The sequence below is a fragment of the Coptis chinensis genome, chromosome 8 (assembly GCF_015680905.1).
Source record: "Coptis chinensis isolate HL-2020 chromosome 8, ASM1568090v1, whole genome shotgun sequence".
Taxonomy (NCBI): Eukaryota; Viridiplantae; Streptophyta; class Magnoliopsida; order Ranunculales; family Ranunculaceae; genus Coptis; species Coptis chinensis.
Window position 1 is genome coordinate 3109615 of NC_141463.1, and position 22328 is coordinate 3131942.

General features: G+C 38.1%; 2 protein-coding genes across 4 annotated transcripts; both read left to right on the top strand.

The window, feature by feature from the left end:
• Positions 1-1691: 1691 nt before the first annotated feature.
• Positions 1692-6421, top strand: LOC147479340 (disease resistance protein RPS5-like). Its single transcript, XM_086581360.1, is given in 4 exon segments — positions 1692-2403; positions 2497-2581; positions 2902-5288; positions 5290-6421. Coding segments are annotated over 2 exon segments (3282 nt in total). The 5' UTR covers positions 1692-2403; positions 2497-2581; positions 2902-2903; the 3' UTR covers positions 6187-6421.
• Positions 6422-6835: 414 nt separating this feature from the next.
• Positions 6836-15298, top strand: LOC147479341 (uncharacterized). 3 transcript variants are annotated; one of them, XM_086581358.1, is made up of 3 exons: positions 7217-8474; positions 8976-10252; positions 14863-15298. In XM_086581358.1, exon 2 carries the CDS (start codon positions 8977-8979, stop codon positions 9619-9621), a length of 645 nt encoding a protein of 214 aa, XP_086437484.1. In that variant the 5' UTR covers positions 7217-8474; position 8976; the 3' UTR covers positions 9622-10252; positions 14863-15298. The 3 variants fall into 3 exon arrangements, with proteins under 3 accessions (XP_086437485.1, XP_086437484.1, XP_086437483.1); XM_086581359.1 differs by lacking the exons at positions 7217-8474; positions 8976-10252 and adding an exon at positions 6836-7116; XM_086581357.1 differs by lacking the exon at positions 7217-8474 and having other exon boundaries at positions 8512-10252.
• The last annotated feature ends 7030 nt before the right edge of the window (positions 15299-22328 follow it).

The following is a 22328-nucleotide window of genomic DNA, read 5'->3' on the forward strand; positions in this document are numbered from 1 at the left end:
TCCTCTTAATGTTCCCTTGCCATATGCGGGATGTGCTGCACTGATTACAGATTTACCTGCAGCTGTTGAGGATGTGTGCGTTCCATAGTCTCCAAAGTCTCTTGGCGAGTCATAATCAAAGTCCTTGGATATGTTTATACCCCCAGATTGGAGTCTTTTGCTAAAGGACCGAGCCTCTATGAGCTTGAAGTTGCAATTGGAAGGGTTGAATGATGTTCCAGTTTCACAGTTACCTTTCCATCTCTCTGGCACTGGTGTCATTGCTCTGTCATTGAAAATACTGCTCCTTGGCCAAATGCCAGTGTCAAGTAATATGATAATGACATCTTTACCATATGAAGCTGCAGGCCATAAACTAGAACTGTGTTTTACAATGTCCGTATCCTATCCTCTGGGACACCATTGATTCTATTGGCCTCTTCAGAGTCACAATCGACTGTTAATGTAACAAAAGTTAGACGTGATGACTTGTGTATCTTCAACAAACTGCGCGAAGTTAAAAAGAAAGAGGTAAGCACGTGATAATATCAGGAAAACTAGTAAGATGATGGAGCAATATAACTATACTCACTTGAATTTCAAAAGAGGTCAGTCGATAGATCGTAGGGAAAATGCATAAATCAAATCCAAAAACAAAATAGGCTTGTACAGAGTTAAATTCTTAAATCCTAATCTTATAGACCGCCAAACCCGACGATTCTTCATCCGTATACTCTTGCTGATACCTATTTCCAACTCCCCCTCCTTGTCCATTTCTCTCATTACCATTCCCTATTGTCTCCTTCTATGAGCTAAAATCTAAATAAACAACGTCACTAACATAATGTGGCTTTTTCGATATTGAATTCATATTCTTCTTAGCTAAACCATTAGTAGTTTTACGCAGTGTATCATTCTGCAGCAAAGAATCCAAAGAATACCGACCACCATAAACTTCCTTCTCAGAGTCTGTAGTCTCATCTACATCACTCCCAAACTCACTATCATCTAAATCCTCAGGTACAACACGAGTTATAGGAATAAACTCCGAGGGCAAATGCCCACTTCTAAATTTTGCAGGGGGTGGTAAATTTGAAGTTGCTATTCCAAAATAGAAGGCCTGCCATATAATAAATTGATAATTATATGCAATTAAAGGTAATAGGTAATAACAACATAAAAAGTATGTTGCAATTGCATTATCAACCTAGTTTTAAATACAATGTTATTCCATTAACTATACAATCCACCATCTGTCATTACTACTCCTTAATTAATATTTTTGGCAAAAAACTTAGTCATTGTGCCATGAATCCTTTTCACTTTGCAATCTCTGTCGTGTTAAACATACCATAGACTTGTGCTAATCAGCTTACAACTATGCAAAGTATTTTGAAAGACCGAGTAAGAGCATTCCCAATGCAAGTCATTCTTATTCACCTCCACGTCAGTTCTATTTCTCCTATTTTCCACAGTGAAAAGCAAGGTGAGGCTGCCCAATACAAAGGCGAATATTAATTTCGGACGGGATATTTGATTCCGTATTAATGTAAAAATCGAAAAAATGTATTGGACGGGATGTTTATTAATGTAAAAATCGGAAAAACATGCTGCATAGAATGAAACATCCCGTCTGAAAGTTAAAAAAAAAACAAAAAAAAAGTCGAAAAAACATGCGAGATGTTTGAAAAAAAACCGATTTTTTTTAAAAAAAACACATGAGACGGAATCAAACACACCATCCAAAGTTCACAACTCAGACACTATCTCGGTTGAAGGTTTCAGTCTCGTTTTGACTTGGGAAATAGTCACCTCCATTTTAACCTTTGCATTGGGGCAAAAGTTTTTGACAATTTGGAGGTGAAAATTGTCACGTCCCCTTGATATTCAACTGTGGGAATTGGGAATGCTCTAATGGAATGGAAGTCAATTTGTCAGGTAGCTTGATAGGACCATGCTCGACTGACCTACACCACTTTTTTGGTCGGCTCTCTAGTTTGGCATCCTTATCCATGACGAATTCGCTCGCACAATTTAAAGAAAATGGGTCATCCATTTTTGTTTCGCAAGTTTAGAATAAAAGAAGTTACTTTAGTAGTTTTACTTTTTACCAAGTTTGTGACTGGTGAGGTACTTTTGTTGATTGGAAACATCAAAGTAGAGTGTAATGGAAGTTCTTCAAAAGTAGGGAAGGTTCGTTTTCAGACATAGTTGGTCCAGTTGCTGTGTCAATTTATCATTATTATTACTGATATTGATAGGACAAGCTCGAGTAACCCACACCACTTAACTTGGTCGCCTGTCTACTTTGGTTTCAGTCATTGTTCACTTTTCAAAGTTTTTCTTATTTATTTTGCAAGTGCTCTAAGCTTCCCCTTAGTTGGATCAGTGTGTGTGAAGATAAATCAATAATCCATGCTTCAGGTCAGTTAGTCTCGAAGTCACTTTTTACAGTACTTTTTACCTATTAATGTTGTATTTTGCATTGTTCAGTATTTGATTTGTTTGTTTGTATAGTGACTTAGTGAGTACAAATATTGCAACAAAAAAAGGGAGTGATCAAGAAGCTAAGTCATCATAGAAGAAGCTTTCAGTGAAGAAGGTTAGAACACCTCTTTCCAATCTTGCTTACTGTTATTCATATGATTTTTTACTGTTTGTGAGTTGAATCCACTCAAGCTACAAGTGCCAATTTTATCTCTTAGCCATCATGTAGCGTGTATGATTGTTAATATCCAAACTAAATTACCTGATCAGCGATAGATCTTATATGAAAAAGCATAAAATGAGCTAAACTTTGCATTGTGTTCAGCCAACAACAGGTTAAAAGAGTTTGTTAATAACATTGGGAGTTAAGAAGAACTTGTAATTGGATCCCTCTGTTCTGCCCTGAATCTTACCTATTTAATTGTTCAATGCCAGTTATGGAGGCTCTTGCAGCAGTCGTTGCCAGCATCGTTATTTGTGCTTTGAGTTACTGCATGTGCACATTTTTAAATGAGCATTGGAAGTATATGAAAAGCCCCACAAAAGAAATTGAAACGCTGAGAAATATAAGACGAGACTTGAATGACAGGATGACTGATATAACCGTGAGACTGCGCAAGGAAGAACAGGAACATAGAAAGAAACCCACAAGCGAGGTACAAACTTGGTTGAAGAATGTCCGATATTCTATATTTGATATAAATGACATTGAAGAGGAAGCCAGGGTAGGGAAAATAAGCCTAAATGGTGTGTTGCCTAACTGCCGCTCGAGATTGAATCTGGGAAGACGAATTTCAGGGAGAATCGTGGAAGCTACTAAGCTTCTCGACAAAAGCTTCTCAGACGACTCTTTGGCCATTCATAAGCCAGACAGGGGAATCCCAATGCCAACACCAGAAATTGTGGGGAAAACTACAGCTGAGAAGAACTTGGAGATGGTATGGGGGTGCTTAATGGATGATGAAGTCAGGAAAATTGGCGTTTTTGGGATGGGGGGGATTGGCAAAACGACACTTTTGATGAAGATTAATAATCGGCTCCTCGAAGAAAAAGTTTATTTTGATAAAGTTATTTGGGTCACAGTTTCCAAAAATTCAAATATCCACAAGGTGCAAGATGATATTGCACAGGCAATTGGTCTAGATTTTTCAACAGAAAAATGCTTATTGAAAAGGTCTGCGTTGCTGCTTAGAGAGTTAGAAAGAAGAAAGAGAGTAATGCTCATCTTGGATGACATGTGGGATGCATTTTTTCTATACGAGATAGGAATTCCTGAGCCCACAAAAGCCAATAGATGCAAGCTCGCATTATCTACGAGGTCTATTGAAGTATGCCACAGGATGGGATGTCAAAGAAGAGTTGAAGTTGAACTTCTTTCTAAGGAGGAATCATGGGAATTGTTTGTGGCTAAAATTGGCAATGTCCTCACACCAGAAGTAACAGAGATTGCGAAGCTTATAGTTGTTGAATGTGATCGTTTGCCCCTTGCAATCATCACGACTGGTGGAGCTATGAGAGGGAAGGATGACATTCGAGAGTGGAGATTTGCCTTGAAAGACATGAGGGACTCTACTTGTTGGGTCATGGACATGGGAAAGGTTTCCAAATGTTTGAAATTCAGTTTCGATCAATTGGGGAATGAAATTATTAAAAAATGCTTCTTATGTTGTGCATTGTATCCTGAAGATTTTAAAATCCCAGAGGGAGACTTGATTGATTATTGGATCAATGAGGCACTAATTAAGGAACGGAGTAGGCAAGATGAGGTTGACAGAGCACAGTTTATTTTGAACAAATTAAGAAATAGTTGCATGTTAGAAAGTAGCACTCTAGGTCCCCGTTCTTATGTGAAAATGCACGATTTATTAAGGGATATGGCCCTCAAGATCACTGATACCAGTCAAAATGTGTTGGTTAGAGCAGGCACAAAATTGGAAGAAATACCTGATGTGGCTGAATGGGCTGAAAATCTTGAAAAGGCTTCACTGATGTGGAATGAAATAAAAGCTATATACTCTAGTCCCAAGTGCCCTGGGTTCTCCACCTTACTACTCCAACAAAATCCATTACAGAGTATAACGAGAGATTTCTTCGTGCACCTGCTTGGCCTTAGAGTTCTTGATTTATCTGAGACTAAATTAGAGGTATTGCCGGATTCAATCTCTGAGTTGGTGAATCTCCGTGTGCTATTATTGTCCAGGTGTAAGCAATTGAAGAGAATCCCATCAGTGGCCAAGCTCCAATTGCTGGAAGTATTGAGACTGGACTTAAGTGCTCTTACTGAACTGCCTGAGGGGATGGAAGCACTAGTTAATCTCAAAATCCTGGATCTTTGGCAAGCAGATTTGAGAGAAGTACCCATCGTATTAATATTAAAGTTCTCTCTCCTCCAAGAGTTATGCTTGGATCACCTCCGAGAAAGAGAAAGTGGAATTACTTCCGTGGAGGATTTGCTAAGCTTGAGACAAATGGAAAATCTTACCGTCCACTTCCCTTGTTTGTCTAACTTCATTATCAACTCTCAGATTACCAAAGGTTTGAATAAGTTCAATTTCATGGTGGCGGACCCTAATGAATGGCGAGATATGGAGTTGAAGATGTTTAGTTTAGAAAACTCATATTTGTATTGGAAGAGACTTGTGTCAGTAAGTAACAAGATCCATCGAATTCCTGATAATTCCCTTGTGCTCCCTCAAAACACTCAGTACCTCCGCATTCAGCAGTTTAATGATCTCACAAGGTTTTCAGAACTATCGTGCTTGAAGGAAGCAAGGGATTTGAGAGTGTCGCATCATCGCCTGCAGGAAAATGAAGTACATAATGTCTTCAGAAGACGTGACAGAAGAGCAGGGCCATCTTCTACAGCACGTGGAGATGTTGGAAATCGAGAAATGTCCCAATGTCAGGTTCTTGTTCTCGTCTAAGTTGTTCAAGCAATTCCAAAAGCTTGAGCAGGTTAGGGTCATTGATTGTGGTGAATTTGAAGAAATAATAATAGCATCAGAAGATGAAGAGATAGAGGGTGAAGGGAAACAAGAGAAGAGTGAGGGGAGCTACGGTAGTAATAGTAATATTAATAGTAGTATTATCATCACGCTGCCAAGCTTACAATTCATACATTTGGAGAAGGTAAGAGTGAAGAGGCTTTGGTCGGGTATAACAGTTTGTAAGTCTCTGAGGAAGCTTGAAGTATACGCTTGTCATGAGTTGAAGACCCTATTCTCGACTAAGTCATTGCAGCACTGCCCAAACCTTGAAGTGATTACTGTTTGTAGATGTAGGAAAATGGAGGAACTACTGACAGCAGGCGAAGATTCTGGCGAATGGAGCACCAGCAATACTACTAGTACCATCAGAGTCCCTAGGTTACAGATATTGTGGTTGAAGGAATTACCCAAACTGGAAAGCATCTGGAAGGGAGTGATGGCTTGTGACTATCTTCAAAAAGTTGTAGTAGTTAAATGTGTTCAACTGAAGAGGCTTCCACAATTCAGTGCATTACCACTTACACTCAAAGAAATCAGAGCAAGCAAAGAGTGGTGGGATGCACTGGAGTGGGATCATCCCTCCGAGAAGAATATTCTTCAACCCTTTTTTAAAGAGGTATGCATGCCCACGAATACTTATTCTAAACTACGTAATATTGCTTTGAAGGTTAGGGATGTTCAGCAAGCCGAGTTACTCGCGAGCAGCTCTCACTCAGCTCGTTCAATAACATGAGTCAAGTTTGAGCACATTTTAAAAATCAAGCTCGAACTCGAGACGCTTGCGAGCTACTCATGGCTCGCATTTTACATAGTTTGTTAACACGTAATTAGGATAATAATTTATGTTAGTGTGTTGGATTATAGTTATTCAACACATATTGATTGTAATCATTTTGTGTACACCTTGTAATAGTTGTTATTGTTTATAAGGAATGATGGTCATGTAATCAATCGCTGAGTTTCTGGTCTCTACTTGTTTCCTTTGAGTTCTGTGGATACATGTATTATGTGTGAATGATATATATGTAATATGGTTCAATTCTCTTGCTATCTGACTATCTTCATAGAAGTATATTAGAACTCTATCTTCCAAAGCAAAATAAAAATCCACTTCAATCCCCCCTAGAAGGCAAATCTTAATATTTTTCTTTCCACAAATTTTCCTTTGACTAAAAAAAAAGAAAAGACAAACATTCGCCTACACTGACAATGTTCATCTAAAAGCTCTTTATAGCTGTAAACAACAAATCATCCTTTTCTACACCTGCGCATCAATCTTTGAGACTTTGACTGGGCTTGGAGGCCCATAGTAGGGACACTATTGGGCTTGGTGACTCCTGAAAGCCCAAGCTCAAAGCCTGGCTAAAACCAATCAAGGGCTGTCATCTCTTACTCTCTCAAAACCCTCTCGCCTCCAATTTCTTTAGTTCACTCTTAATTAATTAATTAATTTATTTATAATATTTAGTTAGAAAAGATGAACAAGAAGAAGATATTTAAATTAGCAAAAGGGTTTAGAGGAAGAGCCAAAAATTGTATTAGAATAGCAAGAGAAAGAGTGGAGAAAGCTTTACAATATTCTTATCGTGATCGTCGTACTAAGAAAAGGGATATGCGTTCTCTTTGGATTGAACGTATCAATGCCGGTAGCCGTTTGCACGGAGTAAGTTCTTATTTATATTGTATTATAATTGTTTTAGTCATTAGTGCTTATATCAATTGAATTGATTTTGTTATTGGGAAGTCAAATGCCCTTTAGTCAAAGAAATGAACAAAAAATCCAATGTATTACTGGTAGTGTAGATTTTTCAGACAATCTTACTTTTGCAGCTTTGAGTTCTTGTGAAACACAAAAGCATATTTATCAGGATTTGTTATGGATTTTACTTTTTAAAACCACGTTTTGATAGACTGTCAGATTCACTATCTAACATCATGATTTCACATTTCATTAGAATAGCCGTGTCGCTTACACCGATATAACGTAATTTAAATTGTTTGTCGTTACATTTATCTCTTTTAACTGTGGAAGAGAAAAAAAAAAATAAGAGGAAGAAGTGGAAACAAGGAGATAGATGTGTATAATAGTGGATAAGAGCTTGGATGACAAGTTGGCAAACTAGCAGAGGGACCGAGAATAGTTGTTTGAGGGAAGGTGAAATGCCAAAGAGAAAGGGCAAAGACCAGAGGAGAGGAATTGTGACCTGACCTTGGAAATTGTGAATCTCATACTCAATATTAATTGCTGTATGGTAGTTTGATTCAATCATGTTGGTTACCCAGTAAGTTTTCATCTATTGTTTATTAAGTTAGAGAAAGCAGACCCAGTGAGTCGGTGACAAACACATGTAGGTTGTGAGAACTTTCTGAATACTTGTGTCAGTTGTGTGTCTGTGTATTTGTCTGATTTTTACTTCAGTTTTAGTTAGTGAATTAAATGTTTGATTACACTTCTTACTGTTCTTAGAGTATTTGATATAGTTGAAAGGTCTACTTATTTAAGTTTAATTCAGATATGCATATGAATCATACTTGTGGAAAAGTATTTATTTGAAAAGAATTATCTTGTGTTCATCATCAAATCAAGCCATCTTTTTTATTTAACAATACTATACTATCATAGTTCCAGTTTTCAAATTTTACTGTAAGGACAATAGGTGTAATATCCCGTATAATTTTATACTATATTCTAAGTATTCATTGTTTGTATGACACTAAATAATGACTAAAAATTATGTAATTAAAGTATTATAGTATGCATGAGCTTATTTACTGGTTTGGGCTTCATTCTTTCTATTTGGGCTATTTTAGATTTGGCCCATGAGTTATGGTGGACTTAAGTTTGCATAGTTGCTTAACATGAGAAGTGGTTTAACTTGGTATTTGAAAACTAGTTGAGAGTGTTGTGCGTGGGAGAAAAGGGGTTAGTTACAAAGGATGGTGGGTGAAAAGAAGAAACTAGTGTGCTGATTCATTTCTAAGGGGAGGAGTAATATTGTTTTAGTTCATCTTTTATTCCAGGTGAACGCTGACTTAATCTGGAGTGTGAGTAAGCGTATTAGTTAGCTGGTTCTTAGAATCTTAATTCTTTCAAGTTGTAATAAGTGGAGGACTCATTAAGTCTTAAACCTTATTTATTCATTTATTGGTTGTAAACAACATTTAATTTCCTCCAATGGTAGATCTATTTGACCTAATGAAGCTAAGGATTTTGATTCTACCTTTGTAAATGCAAGTGTCATGTTGATTTGACTGTTTTGCATTTGCTCCAAGAAATCCGGATTTGTCAGACCGGTCGGCTGATAGCTATATGGATTTTGGGGCGTTACAAATTTGGTATCAGAGCCCTAGGTTCAAGTGTCCTAGATGCGATTAAAATAATGTCTTAAACTGAAACTTATAGTTGAGTGAGGACGGTAGCTTTTAGATATGATATATATAGTTGACATGGACTTTGGAAATATTTATGAAGTTCCCACCTTTGGACGCAAGTACTAATTTTCCTTTTCGCTTTTATTCCAGTATGGCGGCTAGGGGAAGACGTACTGTGCGGGTTCAAGGTCGGGGTGGTAGGACAGGACTCGGTATTGGTAGAGAGGCAAATCCTATCCCACCACCACCACCTACTACAGCTGAGTCACTCGCTAATATGACTAGACTTTTAGAGCAGACGAATCAAACTGTTAACCAGACAGCACAGAGGGTGACTAGGTTGGAGACTGGGAGTACAGCTGGGCAGGCAGTTCCAGTTGTGCAGGTAGTTCCAGTTGTGCAGGGAGATGTAGCACTAAGAAGACCTGACCAGGAGGATTGGAGTAAACAGGTTGAGAGGTTTCTTAAGATGGATCCACCTAAGTTTGGTGGTACAACTGATCCAAGTGAGGCTGAGAATTGGAAAGAAGATATGGAAACCCTTTTCTCGGTTATGGGGTACACCGGAATACAGAAGCAGAGGTTGGCCACTGTATGCTTAAGAGGTGATGCTTCTATCTGGTGGAAATCAGTGAGCAGAGCTGATGAGCATCTTTTACTCACCTGGACAGAATTTCGCCAAAGATTTGATTTACAGTATTTTCCACAAAGCCTTAGATCAGCAAAGACTAGAGAGTTTATGGCTTTGAAACAGGGTATGATGACAGTGTTTGAGTATGAAACTCAGTTTCACTGATTATCACGACTCGCTAATCGGGTCTATCTAGATGAAGCCAAAAAAGCCAGGCAATTTGAGGAGGGTTTAGCTGATTACTTGAGGCCACTTGTGAAAACTCGCGAACACAAAACACTTCGTGAGGTTATTGACGCCGCTAGAATTTTGGAACAAGATCATATAGATCATCCGACAACTATAGACACTAATAAATATGAGGGTGGTGACAAAGGAAAGCAAGTTCAGCAGTACCATCAGGGACAACACCATCAGAAAAGGCAGAAAACAGGAGCATCATCATCGTCTACTGCTACTGCTAATACAGAGGACAGGCCGCCATTCTATGGTCATTGCTATAATTGTGGAGACCAGGGCCATGTTGCTAGGGACTGCAAGAAACCCAAAGTGCGCCGAAGTAAACATGGACAGAATGGAAATAGGCAGAATGGGCAGAGGCAGAACGGATATAGGCAGCAGGGATTCCACAGTGGGTACGGAGGTGGTCAACCCGGACAGGCTATTGAGCCAGCACAGGGACAAGTGTATGCCTTAGCACCCAGAGAGCCGATTCCTGCCATACCGATGCAACAAGTAGCTCAACAAGGACAAGCTTTTGCAGTTTTATCTAGAGATAACGGAGCAGTAATAGAAGGTATATTTTTAATCCATCATAGACATGCCAGAATACTTTTCGATTCCGGTGCTTCTCATTCGTTTATATCACATACTTTCATGCTTGGGTTGGCTATTGTTCCTGATATGCTAGTATTACCTTTAGAGGTTATAACCCCGTTGGGTGAGACTACTCTACTTGACCGAGTTTGTAGGCAGTGTTCAGTCAGTATGGATGATCTAGAATTACCTATTGACTTGATCGTATTATGTATGTATGACTTTGATGTGATATTGGGTATGGACTGGCTTTCAAGTTATCATGTGAAGTTAGACTGCTACATGAAGACTGTGAGTATTGAGCTCCCTGGACGAGAGCCGGTGGTCATTGCAACAGTTAAAGGTAATATTTTAGTAGATGCTTTTTTGGCCTTTTTGGAGGATGGAGAGCATGGTGTTGGAGTGCCGCCGGTTGACAGTATTCCCGTGGTGGCTGAGTTCTTGGATGTCTTTCGAGACATTCCAGGTTTGCCCCCTTCTAGGGAGATTTATTTTTATATTGATCTAGTCCCGGGTACTACTCCTATTGCTCGAACTCCTTATCTTATGGCACCTACTGAGTTGAGAGAGTTGAAGGCCCAAATCCAAGACTTGTTGAAACAGGGTTTTATACAACGTAGTATATCTCCTTGGGGTGCACCAGTTTTGTTTGTTAAGAAGAAAGATGGTTCGCTTCGGTTATGTATTGATTTTCGTGAGATGAACAAATTTACTATTCATAATAGGTATCCTTTGCCTAGAATAGATGACTTGTTTGACTTGTTGAGGGGAGCCAAATGATTTTCAAAGATTGATTTGCGGACAGGTTTTTATCAGTTGCTTGTCCGAAAGACAGATGTGTCTAAAACAGCTTTTGTGACTCGATATGGCTCATTTGAGTTTTTGGTTATGCCTTTTGGGTTAACCAATGCACCAGCTTTCTTTATGGATATGATGAATTGAGTTTTTAGACCTTATCTTGATCAGTTTGTAATAGTTTTTATCGATGATATATTGATTTTCTCTAAGACCCGCGAGGAACATGTTATTCACTTGCGAACTGCACTTCAGACTCTTAGAGAGCACCAATTGTACGCAAAACTTGAGAAGTGCGAGTTTTGGTTGCAGGAAGTTAAATTCTTGGGCCATGTGGTATCTGGAGGGGGTGTTTCTGTCGATCCCTCAAAGGTTGAGGCAGTGCTGAATTGGGAACAGCCTACTTCAGTGACTGACATCTGGAGTTTCTTGGGATTAGCTGGTTATTACCGACGATTCATTAAAGGTTTTTCTAGTATTTCATCTCCTATGACTCAGTTGACCCTCAAGGAAATACCGTTTGTGTGGAATGAACGATGCCAGCAAGCTTTTGATACTTTAAAGACCATATTAACTACAGCTCCAGTGTTAACTATTCCTCAGAGTGGAGTTGGATATGTTTTATTCACAGATGCATCACATCAAGGTTTGGGATGTGTAATAATGCAGGATGGTAAAGTGGTGGCTTATGCATCTAGACAACTTAAGGTGCACGAGCAAAATTACCCTACACATGATTTAGAGTTGGCAGCTGTTGTGTTTGCACTTCGGATTTGGAGGCATTATCTATATGGTGAGAAGTTTGAAATCTTCTCAGACCACAAAAGTTTGAAATATTTATTCTCTCAGAAAGAATTGAATATGAGACAGAGACGATGGATGGAGTTGCTTGAGGACTTCAGAGTCTCAATTCAATATCATCCTGGCAAAGCCAATGTTGTTGCTGACGCGTTGAGCTGAAAGCCACAAGCTATGGCAGCATACTTGATGACTTATTGGTGGCGTCTAATTGATACCCTTGTGGATTATGACATACATCAAACGGCTCGGGAGCCCATGGTGTATTTAGGAGTCGTATCAGTACAACCCACACTCATGTCTAGAGTAATTGAGGCTCAGATTCATGATGTTTGGGTTCAGGCGAGACTTGTTGACATATCATCTGAGGGCACTTCAGAATGGACTGTTGGTATTGATAAAGGATTAGGTCTAAATGGCAGACTTGTAGTTCTTGAATCAGCAGAGTTAAGGAAGGAAATTTTAGATGAGGCTCATCGCATGAGGTATACAGTGCATCCGGGGAGTACTAAAATGTATAAGGACTTAAAGCGCCAATTTTGGTGGAAGAGGATGAAAAACGACGTGGCAGAGTACGTGTCAAAGTGTTTTACTTGTCAACAAGTTAAGGCAGAACATCAAAGGCCAGCTGGACCTTTGCAACCATTAACAGTGGCAGAGTGGAAGTGGGAGCTAGTGACCATGGATTTTGTTGAGGGGCTGCCTAGGTCTAAGAGAGGACACGATACCATTTGGATGATAGTGGATAGATTGACTAAGTCAGCTCATTTTCTACCAGTACGGAAGACTAATAGTATAGATGACTTGTGTAGGCTTTATATTCGGGAGATAGTTCGCTTGCATGGGGTACCAGTATCTATTGTTTCTGACAGAGATAGCCAATTTACTTCGAGGTTTTGGAAGAGCTTTCAGAAAGCGTTGGGCACCACTTTAGATTTAAGTACGGCTTTTCATCCACAGACCGATGGACAGACTGAGAGAGTGAACCAGATACTCGAAGATATGTTGAGAGCATGTATTCTTGACTTTTAAGGGTGGTTGGGAGGACCACTTACCCTTAGCTGAGTTTGCCTACAACAATAGTTATCAAGCAACTATTGGTATGGCACCATTTGAAGTTTTGTATGGTAGACCTTGTAGGTCACCATTGTGTTGGGCTGAAATTGGTGATGCCACACTTTTAGGTCCGGATTTGGTTCGTGAGACTACAGAGAAAGTAGCCTTAATTAGAGATAGAATCCGCACTGCACAGAGTCGGCAGAAGAGTTATGCAGATAGACGATGCAGACACCTCGAGTTTAAGGATGGGGATTATGTATTACTTAAAGTTTCTCCTATGAAGGGCGTAAAACGTTTGGCAAGAAAGGCAAGTTAGCTCAAGATTTGTGGGACCTTTTCGTATCTTGAAGAAGGTCGGATCTGTTGCTTATCGTTTGGAGTTACCAGAGAAATTTTCTGCAATTCATAATGTTTTTCATGTCTCGATGTTGAGGAAGCATCTAAGAGAGGAGGAAGAACCATGCGTCATAGCCTTAGATGAGTTGGAATTGCAGCAAGATGCTACATATGAAGAGAAGCCAATTAGGATCATTGACAGAAAAGAACAAGTATTACGGAACAGGGTCATTTCCTTAGTTAAAGTACTTTGGAACCATCAATTTGGCGAGAGGCTTCTTGGGAGCTGGACGCGGACGTTCGAGAGAGGTACCCACAGCTTTTTGATGACGAGGTACTAAATTTCGAGACGAAATTCTTTTTTAGGGGGAGATAATGTAATATCCCGTATAATTTTATACTATATTCTAAGTATTCATTGTTTGTATGGCACTAAATAATGACTAAAAATTATGTAATTAAAGTATTATAGTATGCATGAGCTTATTTACTGGTTTGGGCTTCATTCTTTCTATTTGGGCTATTTTAGATTTGGGCTATTTTAGATTTGGCCCATGAGTTATGGTGGACTTAAGTTTGCATAGTTGCTAAACATGAGAAGTGGTTTGACTTGGTATTTGAAAACTAGTTGAGAGTGTTGTGCGTGGGCTAGGTTGTGAGAGAGAAAAGGGGTTAGTTACAAAGGATAAAAGAAACAAAGAAGAATACTTTGGACTCTATTCATTATTCTTTCAAAAAAACAAGCAAAGACTGGTGGGTGAAAAGAAGAAACTAGTGTGCTGATTCATTTCTAAGGGGAGGAGTAGTATTGTTTTAGTTCATCTTTTATTCCAGGTGAACGCTGGCTTAATACGGAGTGACGAGTAGCGTATTAGTTAGCTGGTTCTTAGAATCTTAATTCTTTCAAGTTGTAATAAGTGGAGGACTCATTAAGTCTTAAACCTTATTTATTCATTTATTGGTTGTAAACAACATTTAATTTCCTCCAATGGTAGATCTATTTGACCTAATGAAGCTAAGGATTTTGATTCTACCTTTGTAAATGCAAGTGTCATGTTGATTTGACTGTTTTGCATTTGCTCCAAGAAATCCGAATTTGTCAGACCGGCCGGCTGATAGCTATATGGATTTTGGGGCGTTACAATAGGACATCCAGATTGTTGAAATTCTTGACCACTAGGCATGTTTTGCTGAGAATCAATGCTGGATAGTGAAGAAAATTTTAATTAATTGATTTTTTAGGAATATGTATGTCTTTGATGGTTCCAGACCTACGTTTCTGAGGAAAAAAATGAAAAAACTCCAGATGTTAACTTTTGTGGAAGTGGTAATATCATGCAGACCGTTGGACTGTTCGACCACCTTCTTGTATGCAAACCTTTATTAATAGGCAGTTTTTGTCGAGGGATGGACAAACTTTGGTAAACCCAACCAAGTTGATGGTTTTCATTTCATTTTTTTGCTCAGCAAAAATACTGCATTGGATACTTTCTATCAAACTGCTGTACTCTATTTGAATGACAGGGATGCCAAGGAGGCAAGCAACTGTTTATGTTGTGATGTTGATTCTTAACTGTTTTTCCTTTTTGTCATATTTGTCAGGTGAATTATGGGAATTTTATGCATGGACTTATGAAGGAAAACATCCAACTTAACAGAAAGGTTCTGTCCGAGTTATCAATGCATGAGCCATACAGCTTCAAGGGCCTTGTTGATATATCTCGCAATGCCTTCCCTGGGAACAAAAAGGTCGTTGGAATTCCCCAAAAGCAAGGGTTATCAGTTCTTGTATGATCATCTTCTTGATCACGTTGGAAACCACCCACCTGTTAGTTATTCTTAGGAGTTTAGACTTCAGTTGACCTTGTTTTGGGGTTATGTGCTTTTTCATGTTTCTTTGAGAATCTGCGGATGTAGCATTAGATGGGCTTAAAGAAGCTTATGCAAACCTGAGCCCTGGTTTATTTGCATCATTTGTTTTTGGGCGAGTTTGTTTTACTTTATTTTTCAGTTTGTAGAATTTAAGATATGTTTGTTACCTTTCTCTGTTAGAGTGGGCAATTTTGGGAGGCTTCGACTCAAACTAACATATACCAATGCGAAATTGAAGAATAGTCATCGAACTGTTCTCGGGTTCTTGGGGATCAAAAAGCAGAGTGTGTGTATGTTACTGAGAAGTTTTTTAGGATTGAAATTGCATCACCAACTGTACTTTACCTCTCTTCACCAAAAAAAAAAACTGTACTTTGCCTCTCATTAGTCCCTCTCATATAATTTGATCTCACTGTTCAAAATTATTAACAATGCAACAGCTGAACAGCACATGACACGAGAGTAATGAAAGTATCTTTTTTTTTTTGTTTTTTGATGAGAGAGTAATTATTAAAGTATTAAACTGGCTAGGGAAGGTAAGTAAAATGTGGCAAGTTTTGAGCCAAGTTTGTTTTTATAGAAAACAATGTTTTTGGAACACTCTCGAGTCTCGACAAAACACTATGCTACTGCGCGCCAAAAGCGTTACAGCCGTCAGTGCCAAAAGCGCAAAAGGTCAAAACTCAGAACACTTCACTCACGGCGACTCACCTAAAACTGAATATGGTAATGAAAATTTTAATATTGTAAGAGCATTTCCAATAAAGATGAATATCAAATGGAGGTGACAATATTCATTTCTAAATGGTTAAAAGCTTTTGACCAATGCAAAGGTGAATATCAATGTGACTATTTTCTCAAGTCAAAACGAGAGTAAAATCTTCAACCGAGATAGTAGCTGAGTTAGGAACTTCGGACGGGATGTTTTATTCCGTTTTGTGTATTTTTTTTTTTTCGAACAGAATGTTTCATTCCGTCTCGCGTGTTTTTTCGACCTTTTCGGTTTTTTTTAAACTTCAGATGGGATGTTTCATTCCGTCCGGCGCGTTTTTTCGATTTTTACATTCAGACGGAATCAAACATCCCGTCCGAGAATAATAGTCACCTTTGCATTGGGCAGCCTCACCTTACTTTTCACCAAAACGGTGAAAAAGATGAGAAATAAAACTAACGTAGAGGTGAATATGAGTGGCTTGCATTGGGAATGCTCTAAATGGCAACCAACAATCTTCTCGCCATGTCTAAGTGTGACTGTATGAGCACATGATCTTTACTGTGTGAAGACTTGCAATGTTTTTACTTAGAGCATTCCCAATGCAAGCAACTTTGAGGGGAAATAACAACTTGTCACTCTTATGAGCCAAAAAGCAATGCCCAATGCAAGGGTGACAATAAGAGTAGCTTTTCACTAAGTTACAATAAGAGTAGCACTTGCTAGTGGGATAGTTGTTGACTTATGATCTTCAGACGGAACATTTTATTTCGTCTTGCGACTATTTTCGAATTTTTTTTCGTTTTTTTTCAGACGGAATCTCGTCCCACGAGTTTCTTCGACTTTTTTCTTTCTTTTTATCCTTTCAGACGGGATGTTTTATTCCATCCGACATTTTTTTTTCGATATTTTTTACATTCAGACGTAATAAAATATTTCGTCCGAATTTTAAAATCACATTTGCATTGGACAACCCTTAGTAGCTTATCACCAAGAAGGTAACTATGAGGGGAAATAGTCCTATGTGGAGATAGTAAATTGTTGCTTATATTGGGAATGCTCTTAGAAGTTAGAACAACCACCACGATAGCTAGTGTATGACTCGTCCTCACTACTGTCATCTCTTAAGCTGCTTATGGAAATCTAAATTCTAAAAGGTAAATTTAAGCTACCCAATTCCCTTTAAAAATTGAAAAACTTGAAAGTTACTTTAGTCTTTGACTTTGTTCATTAAGTAACTGAGTTGACATGGCTAATTATTGAGAGAAATTAGTGAACAGATCTAGGAAGATTTCATTTTGCGTTGCACAATGCAGCCAAAGTTTAGCCAACAGCGTTATGAAAGTTTGGACCAGGATGGTTCCTACATGGGTGAGACAAACTCTGCAAACCCAAATTAGAGGGGAGGGGGGGCGGCTTGGCTTTAGAAAAACTAGTGAAATGAATAAAATTTTGCTTGATAAGCATTACTGGAGAGCTACAACTGACACACATCTTTTTGGGCTAGATCATTCAGAGCCATATATGGTAATAAGTGGCTAGGTCAAAGTCCTGAACCTGTTTCCAACGCTTTATATTTCTAGAAAAGAGTACACAAGCATTACGATGAGTTCAAAAAATGTTTGATCTGGAGGATTGGACATGGTAATGAGATCTCAGTCTTCAAAGACCCCTGGCTACAGATAAATGGTAACCAATTGTTCTCAAAGATCACATGGTTATTATACCAAAAGATTTGGAAAACATTATGGTTGTTGAGTTGATGTTGGATGGAGGTGCTCAATAGGATATACCTAAGATGAAAGATATTTCCCCACCCCATCAAACCTTGGCTATTAGGTCTGATGTAGAGAGTGACAAACTCTTATGGAATTATTCTTCAAATGGATTTCTTTATTTTTATTTTTATTTATTTTTTCTGTGAGATCTGCATTTAGTTTTTCCTCCGGTGAATATTGGAGTACACATTCATCTTCTTACCAGAAGAAAAATAGCTAAGATCTGGAAGTTAAAATTGGCTGGCAAATGACAACACTTTATCTGGAAATTGTATATGAAAGCTTTACATACAGGTGACCTGTTGCTAAAAAAAAAAAAAGATAGAACAAAAATGAGAATATAGTAGCCAAAGGGCTTTTAGTTTGTATAGTCATGCAACATATTTGGGAAGCAAGGAACATGTATAAATTTGAACATACAAATTTCAACAAAGCGGGCATCATCAGAAGAACAGTAGCTACATGGCAGAAATGATTGGAAACATATAAAGCAGACAGAGAAGAAAAGGATTCCCCTTGTATCTCTAACCTTAACTCTACTCATTTGAATATGATTGACTCACTTCCATATGTTAATGAATGTTGCATTAATATATGATTTAGGGGAGGAGGATAAAACAAGTGCAGTTTGAGTGATAGCTTGGAATATGGAAGGAAAGCCAGTTGCTGCAGTTTTTAGAACCTTCACAGTTCAAAGTGCTAAAGCTGAGTTTGTGGCAGTTGAAACTGCTTTTTTTTGATTGACAAGCCTGTTTTTAAATGATTTCAGTATCTCATTGATGCCACGGGGTTCGAACCCTAGACCTCTAGTATCATCACCCACAGGTTTTACCAATTTTGCTAGTTGGCACCCGCAACTGCTATCCACCTAGCTGGAACCCTATTTGCAAGTTGCTTCCTCATTGTCATTGAAGGAGATAACTAAACAGTGGTTCAAACTCTAGCAAATCCATCACCTTTTACTACATTTGATAACCTCACATGGCAATTAGAGTCCATTGTAATAGTTTAAAAGATTTCTCTGAATAAGGTTATATCTTGTAGTATAGGCCATATGCACTGGATTAGTAGGTTATTTAATGGGGAGGCCCATGAACTTGCATGGTGGGCTATTAGGTATCAAGACGTGAGACCTCTTCCGAAGTGTATTGCATCTCTAAGTTGTGATCTCATTCAGAATTTAAATAATAACGTGATGGGTGATTAAATTTAAGTCCACAATTTTGCTTGGATTCGTTTACAATGTAGCTAGAATGCATATATATAGGGATACACCCACTCCATCTTGTAGCCACTCCATTCCCACTCCAATTCTCCACCACTCATCTCATTTACATATAGCCAATAATGTCCGTCAGATCTTGGGTTGATTTTAAACAAAACACTCAGGGGTAAAATAGTAAATTAAATATAAAATTAAGAGAAAATCTACTGGGCACAGGAGAGTGGTGTGCACGAGAATCTAGGTCACTCATCAGGCAGGGGTGTGTGTGTATTGCCCCAAGAAGTACTGCAATCAAGGTCCCTCATATCTGCGTACAGGTGCAGCCTGCGTACTCTAGAACTGCTATAAAATTAAAACCAAAAATTCAGAAAAAACACAAAAACAGGGATCTCGCTCCACCTTCTTCCCCAATTCTCTCTGCGCATCTCACACCTCTCTCTCTCTCTCTCTCTCTCTCTCTCTCTCTCTCGCAACACACTCTCTCTCTCGAAGGTGGAGTTGTTGTATCCTACCAAGAAATGAACATTCACGAAGGTGGAAGGATTCTCCAGATTGTCCAAACAAAATTGCACAGACGATTAAAGTGATAAGGCTAGGCTCCATAAATGCTGGCTACTCGTCTTGAAGGCTTGGGGTGGCATTTCCTCCTTGCAGGTATATATAATCTCTTAAAAACCTATTTTTCACTTAAAAATGGCGATTTGTTATATGTTCACTAAATAGCTCGTTTCCGTAGTCTGTTTGTTCACATTCGTATAATAATGAGAAGAACATTTTTGTTCCTTCCTGCATTATATTATTTGTTGAATCACTCTTGATTCTTTAACACAATGTTATGCCTCGTTGCCTGTAGTATGCCCTTCCGGTGACATGGTCATATGGGAAAAAATATGGCATCACTTTGAATCAATTGGCTTTGTGGTGGAGTGAAAGACCTATTAAACTTGCAGGTTTAGATTTAAAGGTAATGATGAATTCACTTGAATATGCATAATTTTTTACTTCTTTGCACAAACAAGTATGGACTTATATAACAAACAAGTATGGACGACCGTTAGTTTGCGCCATTTGTTGGTGTCAATCATCATATGCAGTCTATTATATTTGGGGGTACACTTTTGATTGATGAAAGTGCAGAGTCTTTTAAATGGTTGTTTGAAACCTTTTTAAAAACAAGGCTTAAATACATAAATATGCAATGTACTTAGGTGTCATTAACACTTGTATCAACATAGAATTTTTTTTCCACAACATATCAATGTACTATGTCCGATTTCACAAAAACAGCAATCTGTTAGCATCCGTCAGTTAAGTGATGATGGGTCCGTTTTTTTTCCAATTTCGTTTTATTTGTATTTTCCACTCGGCATACCACCTCAGCCGAAACTGACCCATATAATCCGTTTTCATAATCTCTTTCACCCATTTTCAAACTCATTTACATATAGACCCATTTACCAAAAAAAACTAAATTGTCATCTTTTATTTACTAATTAAAAACCTTGATTAAAGCTTAAATTCAATTCAATATGGACAAGCGACTGTTTCAGGCTGCTTTGACAGGAAATGTGGAGTACTTAAATTGCTCGAAGAAGACCCCCTTATGCTCCATTCTGTTGCACTGGAATCTACTGAAACTCCTTTACATGTTTCCACTTTGGCTGGGCATATTAGTTTTGTGAAGTTTATCATAGGATTGAAGCCAGAATTTATTGGACAGTTGAATCAAGATGGATTCACCCCCATACACACAGCAGCTGCAAACAGTTACTCAGAGATTGTAATTAAAGGAGCTTTTGAAAGTCAATAGAGATTATTGTCGTCTTACAAGTAGAAATGGAAACACTCCACTTCACTACGCTACTACTAGAGGTAGAGTAGATGTCGTAAGTGACTTGATTTCTAGTTATGGTGATTCAATTGATGTTATAACCACTTGTGGTGAAACTGCTCTTCACCTTGATGTTAAGAACAACCAGTTCGAAGCATTTGAAGTCATGATCAAAAAGTTGAAGCAACTCAAAAAAGAATATATTGTAAATTTGAAATATGAAAGAGGAAACACGGTCTTACACCTTGCAAGGCTTGCAACCTATATGAAGCAATGACAGGCAAGTAACACTTTATACCATACTCAAGTCGCCTCAAATTAAGGTTTGAATTTGTGTATGATTATTCATCACTTCATTGTGAACCATAAAGGAAAAGGTGGAAGGTTTGTGCAAAAAGAAACGGTATAAGAATTTTTTTTAGGTAAATGGGTCTATATGAAAATGGGTTCGAAAATGGGTGAAAGAGATGATGAAAACGGGTTATATGGGTTAGTTTCAGCTGAGGTGGTAGAAATGTTGAGGTGGTATGCCGAGTGGAAAATACAAATTAAACGAAATTGGAAAAAAAATGACACATCATCACTTAACTGACGGATGCTAACAGATTGCTATTTTTGTGAAATCAGGCATAGTATATTGATACGTCTGTGAAAAAAAATTCTATGTTGATACAAGTGTTAATAGGACTTAAATACGTTGCATATTTATGTATTTAAGCCTAAAAATAATGTCAAGAAAACCACCAAAGACTATTTTTACCGACCAATGTCCAGCAATGGCGAAAGCTATCTCAGTTGTTTTTCCTGAAACACATCATTGTCTTTGTTTGCGGCATATATATCTAAATGCCGGAAAGCACCTCCACCATGTATACAAAGTTCCTGGGTTTCTAAACGACATCAATAAGTGTGTATATAATTGTGAGACAAAGGAGATTTTTTTATCAAGGTGCGACAAGATGTTGCGTGATATATATTATAATCTTTTGGAAAATAAGTGGTTAGTTGAATTGATCAAAATAAGTAAGAAATGGACATTAATGTATGGGCGTGGCATTTTTTGTGCAGACATGACCACTACTCAACGTGGGGAAAGTACTAATAGTCTCTTGAAAAATTATGTGAAGAGAAAATGCAGTTTGACTAAGTTCCTTCATTGTTTTGAGTGTCTACGTATTTCAGTCTCGAGGGCAGGTAAAAATTGAAGCTGATTTCAATTCATCTCAGATGTCCCAAAGCTTATTTGTCTCTACACCCATGCTAAAACAATCGTCTAATATGTACACATATGCTGTTTTTGAAATATTTTGAAATTGAGTATAAGGAACATCTTATGTATAACATCAAGAAATGCAGTGTTGATGGTACAACATACACATATGAAGTTACTCGAGAAGGGTCTGTAAGAAAGGTCACAATTGACATGTCTAACTTTCAAAGTGAGTGTAGCTCCAAAAAGTTTGAGTTCCTTGGTTTTATTTGTCGTCACATATTGAAGGTATTCTTGGCTTTATTTGTCGTCACATATTGAAGGTATTTTATTATAATAATATACATATGATTCCTGATCAATATATACTAAAGAGGTGGACTAAAACAGTGAAAGACGGAGTTGTAAGAGATAATGGCGGCAAACCAAATTTGTCAAAT

Bases quoted from the DNA above. Each gene is read 5' to 3' on its own strand.
- LOC147479341 (XM_086581357.1), top strand. From the start codon at position 8,920: ATGAAGTTCCCACCTTTGGACGCAAGTACTAATTTTCCTTTTCGCTTT.